Source organism: Dreissena polymorpha, chromosome 16 (genome assembly GCF_020536995.1).
Source record: "Dreissena polymorpha isolate Duluth1 chromosome 16, UMN_Dpol_1.0, whole genome shotgun sequence".
Taxonomy (NCBI): Eukaryota; Metazoa; Mollusca; class Bivalvia; order Myida; family Dreissenidae; genus Dreissena; species Dreissena polymorpha.
In genome coordinates this window covers 47,039,343-47,061,959 of record NC_068370.1, presented here as the reverse complement: position 1 = coordinate 47,061,959, position 22,617 = coordinate 47,039,343, and the positions used below count along the sequence as shown (strand labels likewise).

Sequence of the window (22,617 nt, the reverse complement as noted above, 5' to 3'; positions counted from 1 at the left end):
ATAATTTTTTTTTTGCTTTTTGAGTTGCATTATTTGTTAAAAATATATTACATCTTGGTATCAAAAATTGTTTGTTTTGTTGAATCTGATTCGATTTTACTAAAAATGATTACTTTATAGTTGATTCCGAGTAATATGACCATTCTCCGCCGCGCGTGACAGCTATATTTTCAGCACTGCCACAGTGGATAAATTTGTATCAAACTTAAAAAAGCAAATTTTATAAGTCAAAGATACATTTACATTTTACAGGCATAAACACTTTTTTTGCAAAATAAAAACCTGCGATTAATTAAGAAGTATATTTCCGTTGCAATTCAAATAACAAATACGTACAACATCATATTCCCGTACATGAACATTGCACATTGAAGACTAGGATGCTGTTGCTGTATTCATGTCCTACAATTATGGAGACCGTTTTGCTGTTGTAACTAACTGACAGTGGGCCGATCTTGTCATCCTTAGCAAGAGTGCGCAGCTTCTTCCTGCCCATACTGTCCACCTCAGTCGTAACACTTCGTCCATCTCCGGATTCTCCGTAAAGATGGAATAAAAAGCCGGTTTGATCCAGAGTGCTGTCCACCTGTATGATAGTGTTGGATACGTGTACACAGACCAGCACCTGGTTTGTTGGCGTAGCATGTACACAAAGTGGGTCGCGGAGTTCATGGTCAGTGCAGGTGGCCAAGAGTGTTCCATCCCTATCCAGGGTGAGAAGCTTTCGCTGGTGTGGGATAGTAATGAACAACTTGTCACCAGTTGGACACAAAGCAAACCTATATACTGCAAAATAAAACAAAACATCAATATATTCAATAAATTAAATGTTTTTAATAATATGTATAAATCTACTGTTATGGCATTGTCAATTTTTAAACACAACTTTAAACATGTACAGTTACAGATAAAAAAAATCTGCATTATTAAACATAAGATTAAACATAAACATTAAACATAAAGTATTCTATGACCCAATTATAATATTTGAAATCTATGTCTAACTCGATCGATTATAAATAAATTACATCAATTGATTTATGTACATGTATGTCTAATGGTCCCGATCATACAATCACATGCTTTGGTATGCAGACATGTTCATTATCTACACTAGGTATATAGTAGTAAACATATCAATAGGATATTTCACAATAGAGGGATAGTATTACATTCATGCTAACTTAAAGGGGCCTTTTCACAGATTTTGGCAGGTATACACTTGGAGACTTTTCTAACGCATCACTTAATCATATCAATATAAAACCCTTATTTTTGAACGGCTTGTGTTGAAATTTGGACCAAGAATAATTCAACACATATCTGATAATTCCTGAAATTTTAATTGAAATTAAAACACAACAAAATATAAAATTTAACAAAAAAAAAACGTCACTTCAAAAGTCAAATTCGCAAACTCGTACAACGTTAAATAATAAAAATGTGAAAAGTAAAACGCATTAACTTACCGGCTTGCAGCATGCCGATTGAGCCGTTTCGCTCCTGAATATTCATACAAGCCATATTGTTTTTTTAATTAATGTTATTTTTTTTTTGTGTAAAAACTTACCTAGAATTATGAAATTGAAATTAAATTGGAATAACGTGTATATCGCCTTTTACTACACTTGGTATTTTTTCTAACGCAACACTTTTAAAACGTGCATATCTCAGTAATGAGTAAATATTTTTATTTAAAATGCACATGTGATCATTTGACTACAATTATGTCCAAGTTAACGATAAAATCATTCATCAATGACGATCGGACGCTTTAGCAAGTGGGGAAGGTAGCCTGTAAAATGCAAAGTGCGCGATTGCGATCCTGAATATTCTTACGAGCTATATTGTTTTGTAAATTAATTTTATGTTTTCCTTGTGTAAGAACCCACATAAAATAATTAAATTGAAATAAAACTTGAATTAAATCGCGTTTCAACATTTCCACGTGCAAAAATGTGGAACCACACCTACCCCACGTGCTAAAGCGTCCAATCGTAACGGATGAATGATTTTATCTTGAGCTTGCATAGAATGTAGTCAAATGATAGTGTGTATAATTTTAAATTTATATTTTTACTCATAACTGAGATATTCAAGTTTGAAAAGTGATGCGTTAGAAAAGTCCCCAAGTGTAGATATAGCAACATTATCAATGAATGAAGTAGTTTACGCCTTAAAATCATGTGGTGCAATTGGTTCCAGAGTAGTTCACTATGTCGAAATCGGGATAAGTATTGTCTCTTCGCGACGATCAGGGACCAATCCATGTCTGATTTTAACCCTTCTACAACCTTCTGAATGTTCTGGGCCTAGTCTGAATCGAAATCCAACTGTTACATGCTTTAAAAATTATACCGAATTTTTCATTTCGGGAAATTCGACAAACATTGACAAAAACATTTGGCATACATCGATTCTGACTATATATCGTCGGAAACCTTCTATAACATATCTACCGTTTGTCTACCACAAACGGTTCCTGAATGAAACGGAATGACGACATATTTCTTACCAAGATCATATTTCTTACCAAGACGACTATTGCGCGGGTTCGTAGGTATACACGTTATGACAGAAATCTTCTGACGGATTGCAGCAGTAATTTTGTTGACGTCCATGGCAACAGAAGTGTGATAATTGCTGTTAGATCACTTTTTTAAAATGATATGTTCATTCCAAATCGGGATATTGGGAGATTTCACCTCCTCAACTCGTGCGTGCAAGTTTTGTATGTGACACGACTGTGACAACGAATTTATTTAATCAGCAATTCATTATTACAATATAGGGATAACTTCTGTGTGTAAACTTGAGACAGAACTCTTCCACACGACATCTCTGTGGAGCTTTTCTGCTATCAGATCCTGAAGCTCGTAGAGGATAAACACAACGAACCATTACAGCAGTTACCGAGCCAATATGGGTGGGTTTGAACACAAATGGTTGACGATGGTGTGCCGAACATCTCTGAATTGACCCGATATGAACATTCGGAGTTTAAATTTCGAACATTTTAAACGTTGGGTCAGTACTTTGTAAATGATTTAGTGTATTAATTTATTTTAATGTTCAAAGGGACATTGATTTGATGTGAAAGAAATCATTAATATGTATACGCTAGAAACTTCCGTCGCCGAATGGTATCCAGAGATCCACGGTTCATGGGTGTATTTAACCTATGTTTGCCTAGCGTCTACAAAATTGCCTAAGCAAACTGCCTAGACCCAGATGAGACGCCGCATAATGCGGCATCTCATCAGGGTCCACACTGTTTGCTTAAAAGAAATTCTGTAAGAAATATTCTAAAAATAGAAATAAATATACATGAACTAGGCATACCTAATTTTGGAAATAACTTGATCCAATTTAGAAGGATTGGTTAGTCCACTTGGCATAAATGGGTAAAAACTGCAAATATTTTACTAGAAAAACCTCAAGTCCTTTGGTACTTGTTGTATCAACATATACTGGTCCTCTGCCAATATTGTTACAATCATGGACATGGAGTCAACAATGGCCCCGCCCTCGAGCTTACTTGTTAAAAGTATAAGTATATACAACATACCTTAGTATTTGGCATACTTTGGCACAGTACTACATCGTATAATAGTCCTCTGCCAAATGTGATAAAATTTGGTCCCACCCTTATGTTATAGCGTTTGCCTTATATGAATATAATAAAAATGTTGAAAATCTTTTTTCTGAAAGGCAAACGTGTTAAGTATTTGTTATGTGATAAACCTCTAGGGAATGTCTTCAAATCATGCCCCTGGCAAAACTTGTTGCCTTTATTATGATGTATTAAGTGAAAGTTTACAAAAATCTTTTTCCAAACTTAGAAAGCAAAGAGTCCCGATATTTTGTCTTAAGCATCATTATGTAGTGTTGTATAAAACTGTTTTCAAAGTATGCCCCTTGAATCAAAGCTGGCCAAGCCCTAGAAAAGTAACATGCTAGTATAGACATAAAAGAAAACGGACTTAAAAATAACTCTGAATAAATTAACAAATGACCATCGTAAGAGTAACATCCGATGATTAATGTATATTTAACAATTCACAACTTTGCCCAAACATGTATTTGAATGGGTGTTTAATTACATTTAACCAGTAAGGTTAGACTTTCATCTTTAATATTTCGATTGAACCACTGTGGTTAGACTTCAATCTTATATATTTCCAGAAAACCAGTCTGGTCAGTCTGTCAACCTTACAGTTAGTAATTCCAGTGAACCAGTCTGGTCCGTCTTTCATCCTTACTATGTCCAGTGAATTATTTTAGTATGTCTTTCATACTGAACATTTCCATATAACGAGTTTTTTCAGGTACAGGTGAAAAGATGGAAATGGAGCAGAACTATCTGAATGAGAACTCAAGACCACCACTGCCTATTACGGGGAAATAGTGCTGGATGGGGAGGTAGATGAGACATAAGTAGAGCAGTGGCTGCTGAAGTAGAAGCAAATATTGCTGAAGTAGATGTGGTAGTTGCTAAAGATGGAGGGAGTTAAAAATATGAAGATGATGGAGATGGAGGAACATAGAGGATGAGGTTTGATAGAGAATAAGCGGAGGTAAAAATGGAAAGAGACTGAAGTTGCTTATATAATGTCAAGAGTCAGGGTGTGGAAATTTCTTTCTGGGTTGTTTTTTATCATACAAGTACAAGCACGCTTATATTATTATATAAAAAAACATGGTTTACACGTACATTTTTGTAAGCTTCAGCTTGTGTTAGAGTCATTAAGATTATCAGGGGGTATATATGTGTGACATTTTCCGTCGGTTGGTTTGGCGGTTGGTTGGTTTGTTTTTTGGTTCGTCTGCTTAAATTGTTATAAGTGTCTACATTTCTGAACTCATAGGACGTTAACTTTCCATATATCTTAAAAATGAATTTCAGATATGCAAGACCCTTTTCATGCTCGGGGCTGTGCTCGCGCCGGAGTTATATGCCCTTAAACGAAACCCATGTATGGCAGAGACATACAATTTTGTGGAGCGAACTACTTATTCATTATCGATTGATTGCATTGAAACATGACTGTCATCACCATGAAGTGTTGATGTCAAAGTCATCCTTTTCAAGCGCATTAACATTTATTTATTATGTGCAGGCGGCCTATAAACTTAAGCGTTTTATTTTGCAGAAGCATAACTTGTTCTTAGTTTGTGGTTCTTACTACATTAACATTTTTCAAGCGATTTAATTGAAACTTGGAATTTGTCATCACCATGGGGTGTTAATATGCAAGACACCTTGTTCATGATCTATTTGTTCCTGCGTTATGTGAACCAAGCTATTTATATGGCAGAATCACAGCATGCTATACGTTTTTGGAAGCGATTGAATTGAAACTCGAGATATTAAATCACAATAAAGTATAAACTTGCACATTTTCCATGCGTAGTGATCCACAGGTTTAGGACTTACGTTCCCTTCAACTTAGCCATAGGCATGGTTGCTTTTAATGTGAAAAAACTGTGCATAATTGTTTGTTTGTATTATTTTTGTGACAAAGCCATAGACTTTACTGAAAACATACACACATACATTGTATATTTTAATATCTGTTTAAGCACATTTTTAGCAGTCAATGACATTGTCAACATGGTTATACGTTAAATCAGTATGTTTTAATACAAAAGATATTGTTACAAACAACATTTTAAATTAACCCATTCATGCCTAGCGTCCTGAAAAAAGGACATTGCAAACAGCGTAGACCCAGATGAGACGCCGCATAATGCGGCGTATCATCTGGGTCTGCGCTGTTTGCTTAAAGGAATTTCAGTAATAAATATTCTAAATATAGAAATAAGTATACTAGACATCCCTAATTTTGGAAATAAATTGATCCAATTTAGAAGGATGGGAGAGTCCACTGGGCATGAATGGGTTAAATTTCACTTTTATGATGGTAGGAGTGTCAGTTTTAGTATGCAGTAAGTTTAAACTTTAATGTGTCACTATTAACAAAGTTTTTTTTACAATTGTTGAAATGGCCTACATGATTAAAAAAGTAATAGCAATAACATAGTGACTTTGAATATATGACCAATATCTTATGCAACCTTATTTTTTTACAATTGTTAATAAGTGCATACATGCATTTCAGTAGAAAATGTGCAAATACTTCGTGAACACTTTTCTACGGGATAAATATTTGTGATAAAATCTCACTCAGTCGTTCGAAACAATAACGTTTCTTTAATGCTAAATTATACAAGTATCGATTATCACATGATTTTTCTGATATTTGTGCAGAGGTTAATAAAAGCTTAAAAAATAGTTGTGAAAAATACGTGTGCAAAAAAAGCAAAATGAATTCTGACTAGAAATATACAATAAAATCAGAGACAAACGAGATGACGAGATCGTTTTTTGAGATTTTCTGCACGGTAACAATTACCGAAGGATGGATGCAATCTGTTATGAAATGTTCATTCATCTTGGGTTAATATTTTCTGTTTTACAATAAAACCTTGTATTCTCCAGATAATACCTTCCAATATATACATCACAAGAAAATACGGAAATAAATGGTAATAAAACAAATACAGAAAGACTGTAGAATACAGAGTCAATGTAAAAACAAATCTAAAATTGATCATATGACAAAAGTTTAATCGATTGCGCAAAACTTAATAGTGTTACAGACGTTAATAAATATATGAGAATAAAAGCAAAATCGAACCAATTCGTTAAAAAAACACACATTTACTTTGATTTTTTACGGATAACGATTTTAGATATCGCTTGTTTCTGCTTTCGGTTGTCTCGCTATAAGCTTAAATAATAGTCGCTTACACAATATTCTTGCGTCGATGTGTGGATAAACTCGATATTAATTGTTGAGTTATCAAGTGGACAATATGCTTTTTACCAGAAATTGAGACCTCTTCGAAGTAAGAATAGTAATGTACTTCATGTTTAATTTCTGAATGTTTCCGCGTGTATTTGCTCTTCAATTCAAATGGCAAGCGTCGTATGAAGTTATTGTTCTACGTGACATTGTGCAAATTTCATCGTCCGCGTAAGCATTTTAAAATGTGTTTGCGAAATGATCAGAAATCGGAATGTCAAATATTTTATTTTATTAAAAGCCGGAAGGTTAGAATTATTAAATCTGATGGGTTTCCGTGATATTACATGTCATACTGACATCTCATGTAAAATGACTAGCTGTAAATGCGAAGACGACCCTTGTACATTGAATTAGAATAAAGACTTGAGTGTTTTTCCTTTTTAAATTGTCAACGTTTTTATGCAGGTAAATTATTGATCAAAGTCAAACTTGAATGCGAACCACTTTAGGTAAGCTGCCCAATAATGAAAAATGAGCCGGGTATGCGAAAGTCGGTCTTATTTCATACTTGGCTAGCGTAGTTCCAGACCAGCCTGCACTTCCGCGGTGTCTGGTCAGGAGCTTTCTTGTCCGCTACACAAAAAGCAAGGCTTGGTGGTCTCATAAGCGGACGTTATAATTTCTCATCTGAGCTTACGGATTCCGAGGCATATCTGGAGCTACACCATTCGGATATGATCGTATGCCCATTTACGACAAACCAAAAAAAAGCCGCAAATGACGTGTTTTACTTGTTTGGGTTGGATGGTAAAGAAACCTATTACATAGTGAAATGTGAAGTTTTCAATAAAGTGTTTTTGATCGAGCCGAAACGCCATGATACAGCAAAAGCTATTCACGAGTTTTAACAAATTACAACTGCGGTACGTGCAGCTGTGTTCTGACACAGCGCTGATGTATTTAAAATTGTTGCTTACTTTATCATAATTACCCGCGATTGGTTCAATTAAAGGGATCTTTTCACGCTTTGGTAAATTGACAAAATTGAAAAAAGTTGTTTCAGATTCGTAATTTTTCGTTTTAGTTATGATATTTGTGAGGAAACAGTAATACTGATCATTAACCATGCTCTAATATAGCCATTATATGCATCTTTTGACGATTTTAAAACCTAAAAATTATAAAGCGTTGCAACGCGAAACGATTGAATAATTTGGAGAGTTCTGTTTTTGTCGTTAAATTTTGTGAAACTACGAAGATTGCTTATATAAGGTATAAAATACGGCAAGAATGTGTACTCGGCGGAATAGCTCAGTAGGCTAGAGCGTTTTTACTTCAGGTCTCTGGCAGGACTCCAGGGGTCACTGGTTCGAAACCTGCTCCGGGCAATGTTCTTTTCCTTTTTTTAATTTTTTTCTTGATTTTTTACTGGAGCTTTTACGATCCAATGTTTACATTTATCAATATAAAGCATTTAATGAATAATTTAAAAAAAATGCCAAAATCTGTGAAAAGGCCCCTTTAAGGGAACACAAGTTAGCACTGTACGCGTTAACAGGCGAAATGTAACGTGCGTTAAATCTAAATGGTATGTCTGTCAAGCATCGAATAACGATTAGTAGCCCGGGCGAGCTAACTGGAACTGTTGTAACTGCATTATCCCAGCGTAAAATGAAGGTTTTTCGACAGTTTTTCTGATATGAACGAATTTAGTCTTCGCCTTGACTTCCATGCGGTATGCTCCAAAGATATCTGGAGGTCATTTGTAGGTTAAATCTTTTTGTAAATACAACGTTTTCTGACTTAAAACTAACAAATTTGTTTGACTTAGCCGATTAAAAAATTTGTTTTTATTCTTTACAGTTACCTTTTTATTATTTTAATGCGTTATTGCATGTTAAATTTAAAGAACTCGTGAATCGGTCTTCATACATATACAAAATCAATAAAAAGGGGGAAAACATACATGAAATCTTAACAAAATTATATCAATTCCGATGAATTTATTTATTCCACTGTTGAAATCAATCGCCCGATCAAATAACACATCTAAAAACAAACACATACTGAAAACGTTTGTTTAAGATTTAATGCGAAGCGATTATACACGAATATACTAACGGCTTCATATGAACGTTCATAAAACATACAAGTTACAAACTTCACGCGTCAGAATGGTTGTTCCAGCAACCTACGTGCGCGTATGCGAAGCGTACAGTTAGCATTTAATACAATACAATAGCCGACCGATTATACAATTCTTTATCCTGAACAACACAATAAGCATCAACACATATTTACTACCATTTATAGTGCATGTTGGTGTGAGCTGCAATGCGTTACAATTTACTTAGCAATACCAACAATGACAAATACAACCGAGAGTGATCAACACTTTCGTCCATAATTACATGTCTATACAATTGAGAGTTATCACTTATCTCAGCAATATATCCAGTCGCCAATTGCTTCAGAACTACAGAAGGTCGCTAGAACGTCGCATAGCCAGCGAATCCGTCCGATGCGTCACTTGCCTTACTACGTCAGCGCTATTCGACGTCGACGCGCGCGTGGTCGACGTCAGATAACGGGACTTGCTTCGCATCAAGTACTCGCTGCCACGCAGACAGGCGAGCACCGACTGCTTGAAGCCGTCCCGGAAGTTCTTAGACATGAAGGCGTACACAAAGGGGTTTACGCAGCTGTTGGCGTATGCAAGGATGTGGAAGGCGATGCGGAGAGGCTTCAGAGCGCCGACGTGGAGGTGGTCTATGACATCGAAGGCCGTCAGGAGGTTGTTCACGAGAAGGGGCGTCCAGCATACCGCGAACAAGACCACCACCACCATGAGCATCATCACCACCTGCAATTCAAATTGCTGTATATAGGTAAATCGGATTTGAGTTTCGGCTTCATAATTTATATACGTTGAAAACAAAACTGAATGACAATGAAAAAACAACACTATTTTGTATAAAATCCCTTAATAAAAACATATGTTTACTGATGAATGAACCCGTGCCAAATTGAATAGTTACTTATGGACAAAAATGTAACATAACAATGAATGCCAATACATAACCATCAGGATTTGCGTCATTTTACTTTGTACCTCATTTGAATTATCGGAAAAAAAGGTTTCAATGAATTTAAAATAACATTATAATTATTATAACATATTGTTCGAAATACCAGGGCATTGTCTGAGTATGAAATAGCAGTTCATCAAGAAGTGAACCGAGAGCATGTCTTCGCACACGGTATTTACCCATTTATGCCTAGTGGACTCTCCCATCCTTCTAAATTGGATCAATTTATTTAAAAAATTTGGGATGTCTAGTATATCTATTTCTATATTTAGAACATTTCTTACAGAAATTACTTTAAGCAAACAGCGCAGACCCAGATGAAACGCCGCATCGTGCGGCGTCTCATTTGGGTCTACGCTGTTTGCGAAGGCCTTTTTTCTAGACGCTAGGCATAAATGGGTTAAATGGTCGTCGTAGAAAAACACATTGAACTTAATGCATCTGAGCTCATTTTGTTTATGAGCTTCAATTTCAACAGATAAATATTATGTTGTACATGGGACTTATTCACTGATTTTAGTACTGTAACGAAATGTTTTTTTATAATCCTCTTGCGTCAGATATAAACGCATATAAAAAACAATATTTTTATTTTGCAAAGAAGTGTCTACAGAGATTCTAAATCACATGTGTTCTTTATTTAAATCAATGACACATCAATGATGCATTCGTTTTGAGCAACGGAATGGGTTTCAAACGCTCAAGCATGCTTTTAAAAGACCATATCTGTATACATAAACTGAACATTAAAGTTGTATCATTCGTAAATATTTCCTAAATTGGATTCGGTCCTTTCGATTAAACAGGACGCTTATTCACCAACCCATTCTTAGGCTTAACAATAAAGAATAAACTTGGAACCAAGAAAATGCGTTCAGTGTTTGAACGTTTACAAGTCTCCACTGGTGATTATGTCATTAAAAAAATATTGTACATGAAGAATGCTATAGATTGAGGTGTTTAATGCCAAGTTTGACTCAAAATTCAAGCAATATTTGAATATATCAATTAAAAGAATACTATTTATTCTTAGACTTAAGTCTAAGAAGATTTTGATGAATACGGTATTTCTATCATATTGGTAACCACATTTATCTGTAATATTGATAAACCTTTTACATCTGCCCTATCGATATACCTGTTTTCTCGTCCGGTCGTCATCAACGTAAGCTTTTGTGGACGGACAAACTGCTAGAGGCGACGTCAACGGTACCACGGGTGTTGCACGGGATGTTCTGTCAGTGGTTGGTGTCATCTGAACACCGTTTGAAGTACCGTTAGCTACCGATGATTTCTCTAGGTTTTCAGAAATGCAACTGCAACATAAAATGTTAGTACCAAAAATGAAAATTACAATTATAAGATGTTGTTAGTTTTCGTCGGTGCTGTTTGGTTGGTGTTGTTATTTATTATGGAAGGGAGGCTGCTGTTGGCGTTATTTACTTTTACATCCAAAAGATCGAAATGTAATCTATATTTACCTAAATGGTAAAAATATTTAAGAAAACGGACGATAACAACACAATAACATACATCAACGTTATATCACTTACTCACAACATTACATTTCTAAATTGTATTTCACTTGCACAACAAGAACAAGAACGGCAAGAAAAAAACAACAACACCTATTTACCAATCTTGAAACGAATGTAAATAATTTCATCTACATCGAAAAACAGCAAAATATGGCCTACTTCTAGCAAAAGAAAACGTTGCTAACAAAACATGTAATTGAATCACAGATACAATTAGTGTCGCATTTCCATATTTACCCAATTTGTTCCTGTCGGGTCCTTTTGTATAGTCTTGCGCGAAACAAATAAACAATGCCAATACATATTTGCGTAATGACATAAAACGATCATACGGCAGAAAATATACCCTTACTTAGCAGGGCAGTTTGCAGTATTGCTCTTGGAATAAAGTATCTTACAATTACAAGTATAGCCATTCCGTTGTTTGCCATTTATACTGCAACGTATACTATATATCATAGCAAAGTTTATTATTAAATGTGCAAGCATCAATATTAACATAGCTGACCATAAAATGTGTAGCGTTCTGAGAAAACTGGGCTTAATGCATGTGCGTATAGTGTCATCCCATATTAGCCTGTGCAGTCCGCACAGGCTTATCAGGGACGACAATCTCTGCCTAAACTTGATTTTCGGTAAGGAGGGACTTCCTTGAAACTAAAAATGCAATAAAAGCGAAAGTGTCGTCCCTGATTAGCCTGTGCGAACTTCACAGGTTAATCTTGGACTATACTTTACGCACATGCATTAAGCCCAGTTTTTTTCAGAACACGACTCAAATGGTTAATAAATGGAAGGGTTACATAATATTTTGATACCTATAATAATACGGGCCGTCGACAACTAATACTGGAATAAGTATCTTTAAATTAAATAATCGCAATCCAGATATGTTTACAGGAAAAATATGCATTTACATCAAGACAAACGTTCTTAATACAGGACATCAAAATATGATCAGAATAAACCTTTAAATTTTAGCGCCAGTCCAGAAATACAAATATTTAGGGGTCCAAATAGATCATATTTTAATACTAAGTATAAAAAGCGCAAAACAGTTTTCAACAGGTTCCGAATGAAATTTAATGATTGAGATGTAATGATTAAAATACAATGATTTGCGGATTTAAACTTTTTCGTGTACATACGCGCTCGTGAGATTTCAAGGTGAAATGTCATACCTGCCCGACCTCATGTCGGCGCGCCTCGTGGCCACGTGCCAGATAATGTTCGCGATCCATGTGTACGTGATGACCATGACGAGGCAGGGCAGGATCAGCATGATGGCGAGCATGTAGAGCTCGAACGCGCGACCCAGCAGCGGCATGTCTGGGAACCACTTTACGCACCAGAAGTGCTCGAAGCTCTGGCCGACTGGGTGGTGTTTCTGAAAGCGAATGGGTCCCAACTATAAGGTGTGCTTTGGAAGTCATTTCTTGGCGTGTATTGTTTGCTTCGCACGTACAGTTTGATTCTTGACTGACAGTCCTTTCCGTGCATGACCGAATCTGTTTTCTGTTGTTTTTTTATATGAATGCCATTGTTGCAATATTTTACGAAAATAACTTTTTTATATTTGCATTGATTTTTGTTATCTTCTCAATCAGTTTCTTTGCTTAAAATATGATTATCATGTCAACAATTTAATATCAATTTTATTGAAGAAGTTTTAGCAACCAGGCACGAACATATCCCCTACAGGAATCCAAAGGCAGGCTTTCTCCAGGCTCAACTATCTGCTTTGTTGTTATTCCGGAAGGTAATAGAACGGAGCATCCGTAAGATGAAAACCTCTAAATGACCAAAACATGAATAAAAGATATAACATTGAACTTGCGATCCCCTGATTTTTTTCACTGTCGCAATACTTACGATGACGAAGATGATAGGTACAGCGGCAACAAATGACGTCACCCACGTGACAGAGATGACGACTCGCGCGTGCCGCTTAGTGCACAGGGAACGCGCGCGCAGCGGAAATCGGATAGCGATGAACCTGTGGGTAAAACACAAACTTATTAGGCACACACCACTGAAACTAACGGTCTGATACCTTCAGATGCAATTAACATAACTGCTGTAAGAATATTGTATATCGATCAGATTATTAAAAAATTAATGACCTTTAGCTTCTATAGCTTTCCAAAAAGTACATTTTTTATTTAAAATTGATTTTAAAGTTATTTGTAATAAAACGATATTTTTAATGTATGTTGAAACTTGAAGGTGTTTTGTGTCATTAATAGAAAATGTTTTACGATTACAAATGAACATTTTCTTTTAAGTGTTAATAGAAAGCATTGTTAAAGGCATTTTCCATTTCGATATTAATGTAAAAATTAAATTAATCCGATTAACACCTTTAATAATGATAGTTCATGTTAAATATAAACTGATTAAGTTAACAATAATTAAATAAATTAAATAATTGAGTCACATTCTGAGAAAACTGGGCATAATGCATGTGCGTAAAGTATCGTCCCAGATTAGCATGTGCAGTCCGCACAGGCTAATCAGGGACGACACTTTCCGCCTAAACTGGATTTTCGTATAGAAGAGACTTCCTTTAAACGTAAAATATCACAGGACTGCACAGGCTAATCTGGGACGACACTTAACGCACAGGCATTATGCCCAGTTTTCTCAGAACGCGACACAAATAAAAAAGTCATCTTGGCCATACCTTTCAATGCTCATGGTGGTGAGTGTCATCGCAGAGCAAATCATGGACACGTGCTGCACGTAATGAGTACCCCGACACATGAACTCGCCTAGGTTCCAAGTGTACGAATAGAACGCCACACACTGAAGTAAAAATAGCACATGAATAACGTGCAGGAAACAGCCGCGCAATTACATTATAAAAAACAACAACAAATAATCCAGGTGAAATTGCAAAACGACAAGCATTGTAATAAAAAATAACACGTGAATGGCGTATATTCAATTCAAAACAGATCGGAATCGAATGACATAATGCTATGAAATAGCTCGCAACTCACTTGTGCAAGTAAAACGACTTAATAGATTTACACGTGTTTTTAGTGTAAAAACAAAACACAACTCACTGAAAAGAAGGAAAACGCCCATAATTACGGTCGCAAGTCAAACAATAAATACATATTATTTGTTTTGTTGTTCAGGTGCATATACAAAATGTATCTATAATTATTTCTGCATATGATATTCTTCGATAAAGTATGTTCATACTACGAATTGCACTCTGCGTTTTTTCATTTACTTAAACACATATTCGTAAGTTCGAATATACATGTATTATCGCTACTAAACAATCGTAATTAGGCCTGATCGCTATCCCGAATTTCATAATTCTTTAAATCTTATACGAATATGTACATGTGCTTTGTAAACATGACTATGTACAGATGCCTTTTTCAGGATTTTAAAATACATGATCAAATATACATTTGGAAATCTATTAAATTCAATGAATAACGAACAATATATGACCGATTATTTAACCAACGTAAGCGTTCAGAGAAATTGTGTATGATTATTACGTATACTTCAGGTTTTTATGTTAAATAATTCACTGGTTATATAACCGGTTGCAGTAATAAGTAACCAATTAATATTTAGTTATCTGGTGCATCCCTAAATGAACATATGAGTCGCGTTCTGAGAAAACTGGGCATAATGAATGTGCAGTCCGCGCAGGCTAATCAGGGACGACACTTTCCGCTTTTATGACATTTTTCGTTTAAATGAAGTCTCTTCTTAGCAAAAATCCAGTTGAGGCGGAAAGTGTCGTCCCTGATTAGCCTGTGCGGACGACACTGTACGCACATGCATTAAGCCAGTTTTCTCAGAACACGACTCATTTATTAAAAAAGCTGGTGATGCACTTCTTCGAATATAAACCCTCTTAAAAAATAGATGAGCTTCTTACTCGGGAAACCTGGCTTATCGCTTGCATGAAAAGTGACGCTACAGATTAGCCTGTGCATTAACGAACAATACTGTCAGATTTTATGGAATTTTCGTTGAAAATAATTCTCTTTAAAAAATCCAGTTAATACGACAAGTGCCGACCGTGATTAGCCTGTAAATATTACACAGTTTTAATGTCGCCCGACACTCTTTGTAGGTGCATTAAGCCCCATTTTCCAACAAGAGCGCGACTCAAATGTATTTCTTAGTTTGACTCTTTACGATTCATCTTATTAATATATACTTTAAGAAAAATTGCATTTTTAACCCCTCGCACCGCAATATGTGTTTATTATTATGTGAAAATACGTTACAAATTGTTTAATGTCACTTTCTGCTTACTCTATCGGACACAAATGAACAAACTCTATGCCACAGCAGTATGGAACTTATTGTGACTTATTGTTTAATCAAACCTTATTTTGTTGGTTTAATCAAGCGCTGTCCTTGTTAAGCAAACAAATCCACCTAACGCCTGTGATTGAAACCATGATGAATTACTGAACGAAAGCAAGAAAGATTGTGCCGTCGATGCAATGATGTTCGCTTTAAAACTAACGAGGCTTAAGGTCGCTTACCAATGCATCAAGAAACAAATTTATGAAGAAAAAAATAACGCAATTATTATATAACAGTCAGAATTTGTGTGAAATAATGCTTAGAAATCTTACATTATTAAAAAAGAAATTAAGATTGCAAATAAGGGCAAAATTATGCTAACAATTTTCTCCTGCTGAGTTGTTGTTGTTTCTTTATTGATATTAAATGACTGAAACACGAAACAAAAATATACGAACGTCTTATCAACTTGAGAAATTATTTATATTTCTAAAAGGTATTTAAGCAGACCTAGAAACCCGTTCGTCAGTAATTTATCAATCAAAGATCTAAAAACAACTTAAGATACATTTTAAGTTAAATGTTATATACTAAACAGGCAATTTTTGTATTGCCGTACATACTGGTAATAAGCATGGAATACGATGGTTTCTCCTGATAATGTGTTTTGGATGTTCATTATTCTTACAAGTTTTATTCCTTTATGCTTCAATGGTATAGATCTAAAGGCTGTCCATGCTTTCTGTCAGTACCGCACTCGTATTGAGAGCCATCAACTTTTTGTGACCCCAACAATTCCCAAGACGTAGTAATTTACTCAGAAATGGTATTCCACAATTTGCCAATTCATGAAAGTAAACACTACGCCGCGCCTATTCCCAAGTTAATGCGTTCTTTGATTAAGTTTTCTTACATGCTGGTGTTAAATTAAACAAAGCAGTTTACCAATAAGTATTAATCTTAGAAACGTTGCAATGAGAAAAGAACATTCTTAAGAAAACCTTGACGAAACGATTATATTTTTTGTGTTTTATGTATCCATAGTATATGTTAATACTATTGTTTACTATAGATAATGCAAATGTTTCACGAAATTCACCTTTTTTTATCAACTGTTTAAATTGTTTTATGTTTATGGCTTTCAAATGGTTGATATTAGAAAATTTCTAATAGTCTAGGTCCAACTGTTTAGACCGCTATATGTGTTCAGACTTCACGACACACAGTACACGAACTAACTCCATAACACAATTTCTACATATACATGAATTATACACTTATTTGAACGATGGCTTCATTATCTTTTTTCTGCGAAATAACGGAATAGCTCCCTGCATGACATTCTGGATTTACGCTAAAAATGGACTTCTCAACGAAAAATACCATAAAAGTGAATAGTATTGTTCCGGATTAGCCTGTGCAGACGGAACAATCCATGCAATTAGTTAATGGAAACGGTGTAAGCAATTATACGCGTGCACCTTATCATGTCGTTTGTTTGCATGCTCTACTACATATCGTTTAACTCCATTCTAAACACAACGTCCAAACGAAAATCGATAGAAGATTATATTGCAATATAACATTTTATCTTCATGCAGTCGCAAATATATCTAGTTACAAACTGAGAACGATTGTTTTATGTGTTAAACACAATACATATCAATACACATGTTAAATGCGTTTCAGAAGTGCACAGATGTAGTGTTATGAATGTAAAATTACGTTTGAATTTTAGCTTTTCGAGATTCTGCTTCACGCACACGCAATCTCTGTAGTTTTATAACCATGTGCTATTGCCTACAGGGCTTTTATTAGTTTCAAATTTCTGAGTAAATTTACCTTTTACATGTACCGTTATCTTTCGCTACGGTTTTGGAAACTTTTATTTCTTGTCATTGTATTTTCTCCAGGAAACGTCATTCAGTTTATACGGACAATGTCTATGTTTTCAAGATCCTGACACACTATTGTGTTCGTAAATTACTTGTATGTAAGTAGTAAGCTATTCTGGTAAAACTATGGAACGTAGCATACAATAGTTTTAATGTTGAGATGTTAAGATGTACCAAATGATTGAAATCGAATATGGAGCAGATTAGTTTTTGTATGGTGTTTTATAATATTGGTGCGGAGATGTCAGCTAAGTGGTGTACATACTTTTTGATGAAAGCAGTGTCGTAAACGATCCTCATGGCCATATTGTGTAATTGTAAAAGAAACATTGATATCTTATTATTAGTTTTAGGCAAATGATCTTTTTTCTGTCAAGTGCTGATATTTCTTGTTTTAATATTGATTTACCGTAATTATGAAGTGAGTTAGTACAAGGTTTACATAGACTTGAACGTTTTAACACAATTTGAAGATTATCAAATGTTTCTTTCTTCTTAAAACTCAATAAAGCATTTATATAAACCACCAGTGTGCAATCGTCAAAAAATAGACGCATTGTTCAAAGACAGATTTAACTCCAACTGACAAGTGCTCGCTCTGGGTTATAATGGGTATTTTTAGAGAGTGTCATATAACATATGTTCAGTTACATCAGATAAAAAAAGCACATAGTGGTTAAAGAACGCTAATATTTTATCAAATTTTTACAAAAATGAAAGAAAGAAATGTCAGCATTTTGTCAGTCAGTTTCTGAATTTCATGGTCTTATCTGATTCAAAATGCATTAATATCAAAACACATTCAAAGGAGCAAAAACATGCCGTTAATGAGATTGATTTATTAATTCAACATTAATCTTTCACATAGAATTACCAAGTTTTAGTTCTTCCATATATTTATTTCGCGATTTTCTTCTCAACAATGTTTTTAGTCAAAGACTCATTGTTAAATTGAAAATGTACTTGTAGAAGCACGAAGTTACTTAAAGCTCATATAAATTTGAAATTGTCGTGACCGTATTACAACAAAACATAACACATCTAATTGGGGTTCCCCGTTCTTCGCTTAATCTACGCCGAAATATTGAATATGATACAGCTCATAGCCATTATATATTGTTTCTTTTATTAGTTTTATTTGTGTTTTTATTGTTCTTAAGAATATACTTTCCATTATAATGAGGTTATAATAACAAACAAGTTGCAACACATTCGCGGTTTGTTTCAACGTTGCTACAAATATGGGAAGTATAAAACTGCCAGAACTTAAAACCATTTATATTTATTGTAGTCAGCAGTGAACACTTGTATCATATGTGTTTTTTTATGTCTGCAATCATTTGTTTTGATTCTGTGTGACGTTTAATTTGTCTCTGTTCAATACATTATATATTAACCGCCATTTCATTTTCTCCATTCATCCTCTTAAAAGATGTAGGTTTTACTATGAATAGAATATCAATTCGCCGATTCATGACACTATCTAAACGTATCACTAATTTAAACAATTTTATTTAAGTATACACAACAGTGATTCCAACAACGACTTATCGACTTGTGGTAAAATAAAGGAATGGCCTCTGTACAATGTAAATTGAGGTAGTGAATAGTGATGCAGTGTTGAATAGTTTGCCTTAAAAAAGTTAACATCCCAAAACAAGACACTATGAGAATGCGGTGACCCCGTTTTAAGACATGTTATGTTCAATAATGTGTATACAAATGGATTGCAATATATTGCCAATGCAATAGGCTTTTTCCATTAAAGAAAATACTGTGTTACAAGAGTATCTCCCATTTTAATGTAACTAGAGTTTCATTTTCCAATGTTTAAATTGGGAAAATAGCGTTTGGATATGAGAGTATGGCAACACGTACATGTTTAAAATATTTAACGACGATACTCTGATATTGTATACATTGCTGAACAAAGTTGTCCATAAGTTAATTGAGCTACATCTACATAACAGCTGGTACTCTGCAGCTACATTTTGCAGAATAGCCCAAGCGAAACAAAACATATAAACATTGTCAGTATGGTCTCAATCATCTTATCGTTATCGCGTTTTTCTCGCAGCATAATGACTTAAAATCCAATTTATTCTAATTAACGTTGTTTAAAGCCATACAACTTATTTGGCATAGATAATTTAAGTCTCAATAAGAAACATATTTTATCTATGCCAATAAGAATATATCTGGTTGTTACAAGGTAGAAATCCGTCTTTTTTGCGCTTTAAAACTTAAAAATAATCGCGTTTGTCGAAATGGACGTATACGTCTACAAATCCTACTTTCGGTTTTAAAAGCGGTACCGTTTAAAAAATAATAAATGACTTGATAACCGACTATAGATTTAATGACAATTGTGCATACTTTCAAATTGCATCTATATGTATTGACTGCATTTCATTTCAAGGTCAGAGGCTTTAAGTCTAGTTGTTGGAGAAAGAAAAATGATAAAATCGGACTGTTACTCTATCAAAAGCAAGCATACATCGTATTCGAGATACTACTGGGGCATTGAATTCTAATAGCATGTTTTTGTATATTTAACGAAGTTTCTAACTAGACTGTATGTTCTATTATTCAACATAAATTGTAGGGAAATTCGAACAAAACACATACAACAATAAATGACTAAAGCTGAGGTCACCGCATTTGAACCATATTCCGATTTAAATCCTAAATGCTCTGCAGTCTACGTCATGTCCAAGGCGGTGTTCCCAGTTTTGATCAGTGTGTCTTTATTGTCAGTGTTATGTCACAAATGTAACGAATAAGAAAGGAATTTCCCTTCTGAAAGATTTTCTGGTTTTTGTTTGTTTGCTATATTGGAATCTCATTACGCAGTGTGAAAAATAAAATCGTTAAAACGCTTCAAATGTTCACACAAACTATTCGATCGCGTTTTATCCGTACACGTATAACATATTTTTTTTTTATTTATATGACGCTCACATCAACATTTTACCAGACTCGACTGACACAAAGTGCCCTGTACTTGACGAGGTATGGGGGGAAATGAAAACAGTGTGTATATTGTCAATCACAAAACTTTAATGACACATGTGTTATCATTTATGTTGCTAGATCATAAACAAAACGAATATCTGATTTAACATTTCCCCCTTTGTTTGTGTCTTTCAACTTTCCGCACATTGACATGATTGACTGCTAATTGTTTCAGTTAAATGGAATATTAAAAGTCGAATCATACTTAGATCTCATCAAGAGCTTTGTCCTTGTTAAGCAAACAAATCCACGGAACGTCTTTGATTGAAACTGTAATGAATTACTGAACGAAGGAAACACAGTTTGTGCCGTTGATGCAATGCGCTTTTAAACTAACGAGGCTAAAACGTCGTTTACCACCGATGCATCAAGAAACTAATAATGAAGAAAACAATGACACATTTTTAATATTGCAGTCAGACTTTGTGTGAAATAATCCTTGGAAATCTAACATTAGCGAGAAAGAAATTTAGATTGTGAATAAGGCAAAAATGATGCTAACGATTTTCTCCTGCTGAACTATTGTTGCTTTATTTATTTTAATTGACTGAAACATCACACTAAAGTTTATTCAACTTTAAAAACTATTTATACTTCTAAAAGGTATTCAAGCAGAACTAGAAACATGTTTGTAATGAATTTATCGATAAAACATCTAAATACTACCTAAAGATAGATGCGATTACTCATGTCTCTTAATCCGATCAACACAGCTTTTAAAGTTAAATGTTATATTTTGTGTCATGTAATTAACAGACAGTTTTTATATTTCCAAAAATACAATACTTTGGCATGATAATAAGAAGGTTTCTCCTAATAATGAGTTTTTGATGTTCATTATTCGTATATGTATTATTCCTTCATGTTTCATTTGTATACATCTAAAGGCATTCCATGCTTTCTGTCAGTAACATAATCATATTGAGAGCCATCAACTTCTTTGTGACCCCAACAATTCCCAAGACGTAGTTATTTACTCAGAAATGGTATTCCAAAATTTGCCAATTCATGAAAGTAAACACTACGCCGCGCCTATTCCCAAGTTAATGTGTTCTTTGATTAAGTCTTCTGACAGCATGGTGTTAAATTAAACAAAGCAGTTTACCAATAAGTATTAATCTTAGAAACGTTGCACTGAGAAAAGAACATTCTTAAGAAAACCTTGACGAAACGATTATATTTTTCGTGTTTCATGTATCCATAGTATATGTTATTACTATTTTTTAATAACGATAATGCAAAGGTTTAAACAAAAATCACCTTATTTTAACAAAAGTTTAAATTGTTTTATGATTATTGCTTTCAAATGGTTGATATTAGAACATTTCTAATGGTCTAGGTCCAACTGTTTAGACGGCTATAAGTGTTTGCGAACAACCTTCAGACTACACGACACACAGTACACAAACCAACTCCTTTGATACAATGTCTACAAATACACGAAGTATACAATTATTTGAACGTTGGATTTATGGTCTATTTTCTTCGAAATAACGGAATAGCTCCCTGCATGACTTGTTATCATTAGCCTGTGCAGACGGAACAATCCATGTAATTAGTTAATGGAAACGGTGTCAGCAATTATACGCGTGCACCTTATCATGTCGTTTGTTTGCATGCTCTGCTACATATCGTTTAACACCATTCTAAACACAACGTCCAAACGAAAATCGATAGATGATTATATTGCAATATAAAATTTTATCTTCATGCAGTCGCAAATATATCTAGATACAAACTGAGAACGATTATATTATCTGTTAAATGACTAATGCGTAATTATACAAATTCATACATGAACTAATACATATAATGTTAAATGTGTTTCATAAGTGCACATTGGTTATTTTATGAATGTAAAATTACGTTTGAATATTAGCTTTACGAAATTCTGTTTCACACACACGCATACTATGTGTGTAGTATGATAACCATGTGCAATTGCCTACAGGGCTTTTATTAGTTTCAAATTACTGAG

General features: G+C 34.5%; 1 protein-coding gene across 2 annotated transcripts in view; it reads right to left on the bottom strand.

Moving 5' to 3' along the window:
* Nucleotides 1–5,554: 5,554 nt before the first annotated feature.
* LOC127862131 (mu-type opioid receptor-like) overlaps nucleotides 5,555–22,617 on the bottom strand; it is a 34,449-nt gene continuing 17,386 nt past the window's right edge. For both annotated transcript variants that reach the window (XM_052401125.1, XM_052401124.1), the window contains exons 2-6: nucleotides 14,123–14,244; nucleotides 13,312–13,435; nucleotides 12,621–12,826; nucleotides 11,040–11,217; nucleotides 5,555–9,675 (exon numbers count right to left, since the gene is read on the bottom strand). In XM_052401125.1, coding sequence (XP_052257085.1) covers nucleotides 9,289–9,675; nucleotides 11,040–11,217; nucleotides 12,621–12,826; nucleotides 13,312–13,435; nucleotides 14,123–14,202 — 975 coding nt within the window. In that variant the 5' untranslated portion in view covers nucleotides 14,203–14,244 and the 3' untranslated portion in view covers nucleotides 5,555–9,288. The remainder of the gene's footprint in view (nucleotides 9,676–11,039; nucleotides 11,218–12,620; nucleotides 12,827–13,311; nucleotides 13,436–14,122; nucleotides 14,245–22,617) is intronic.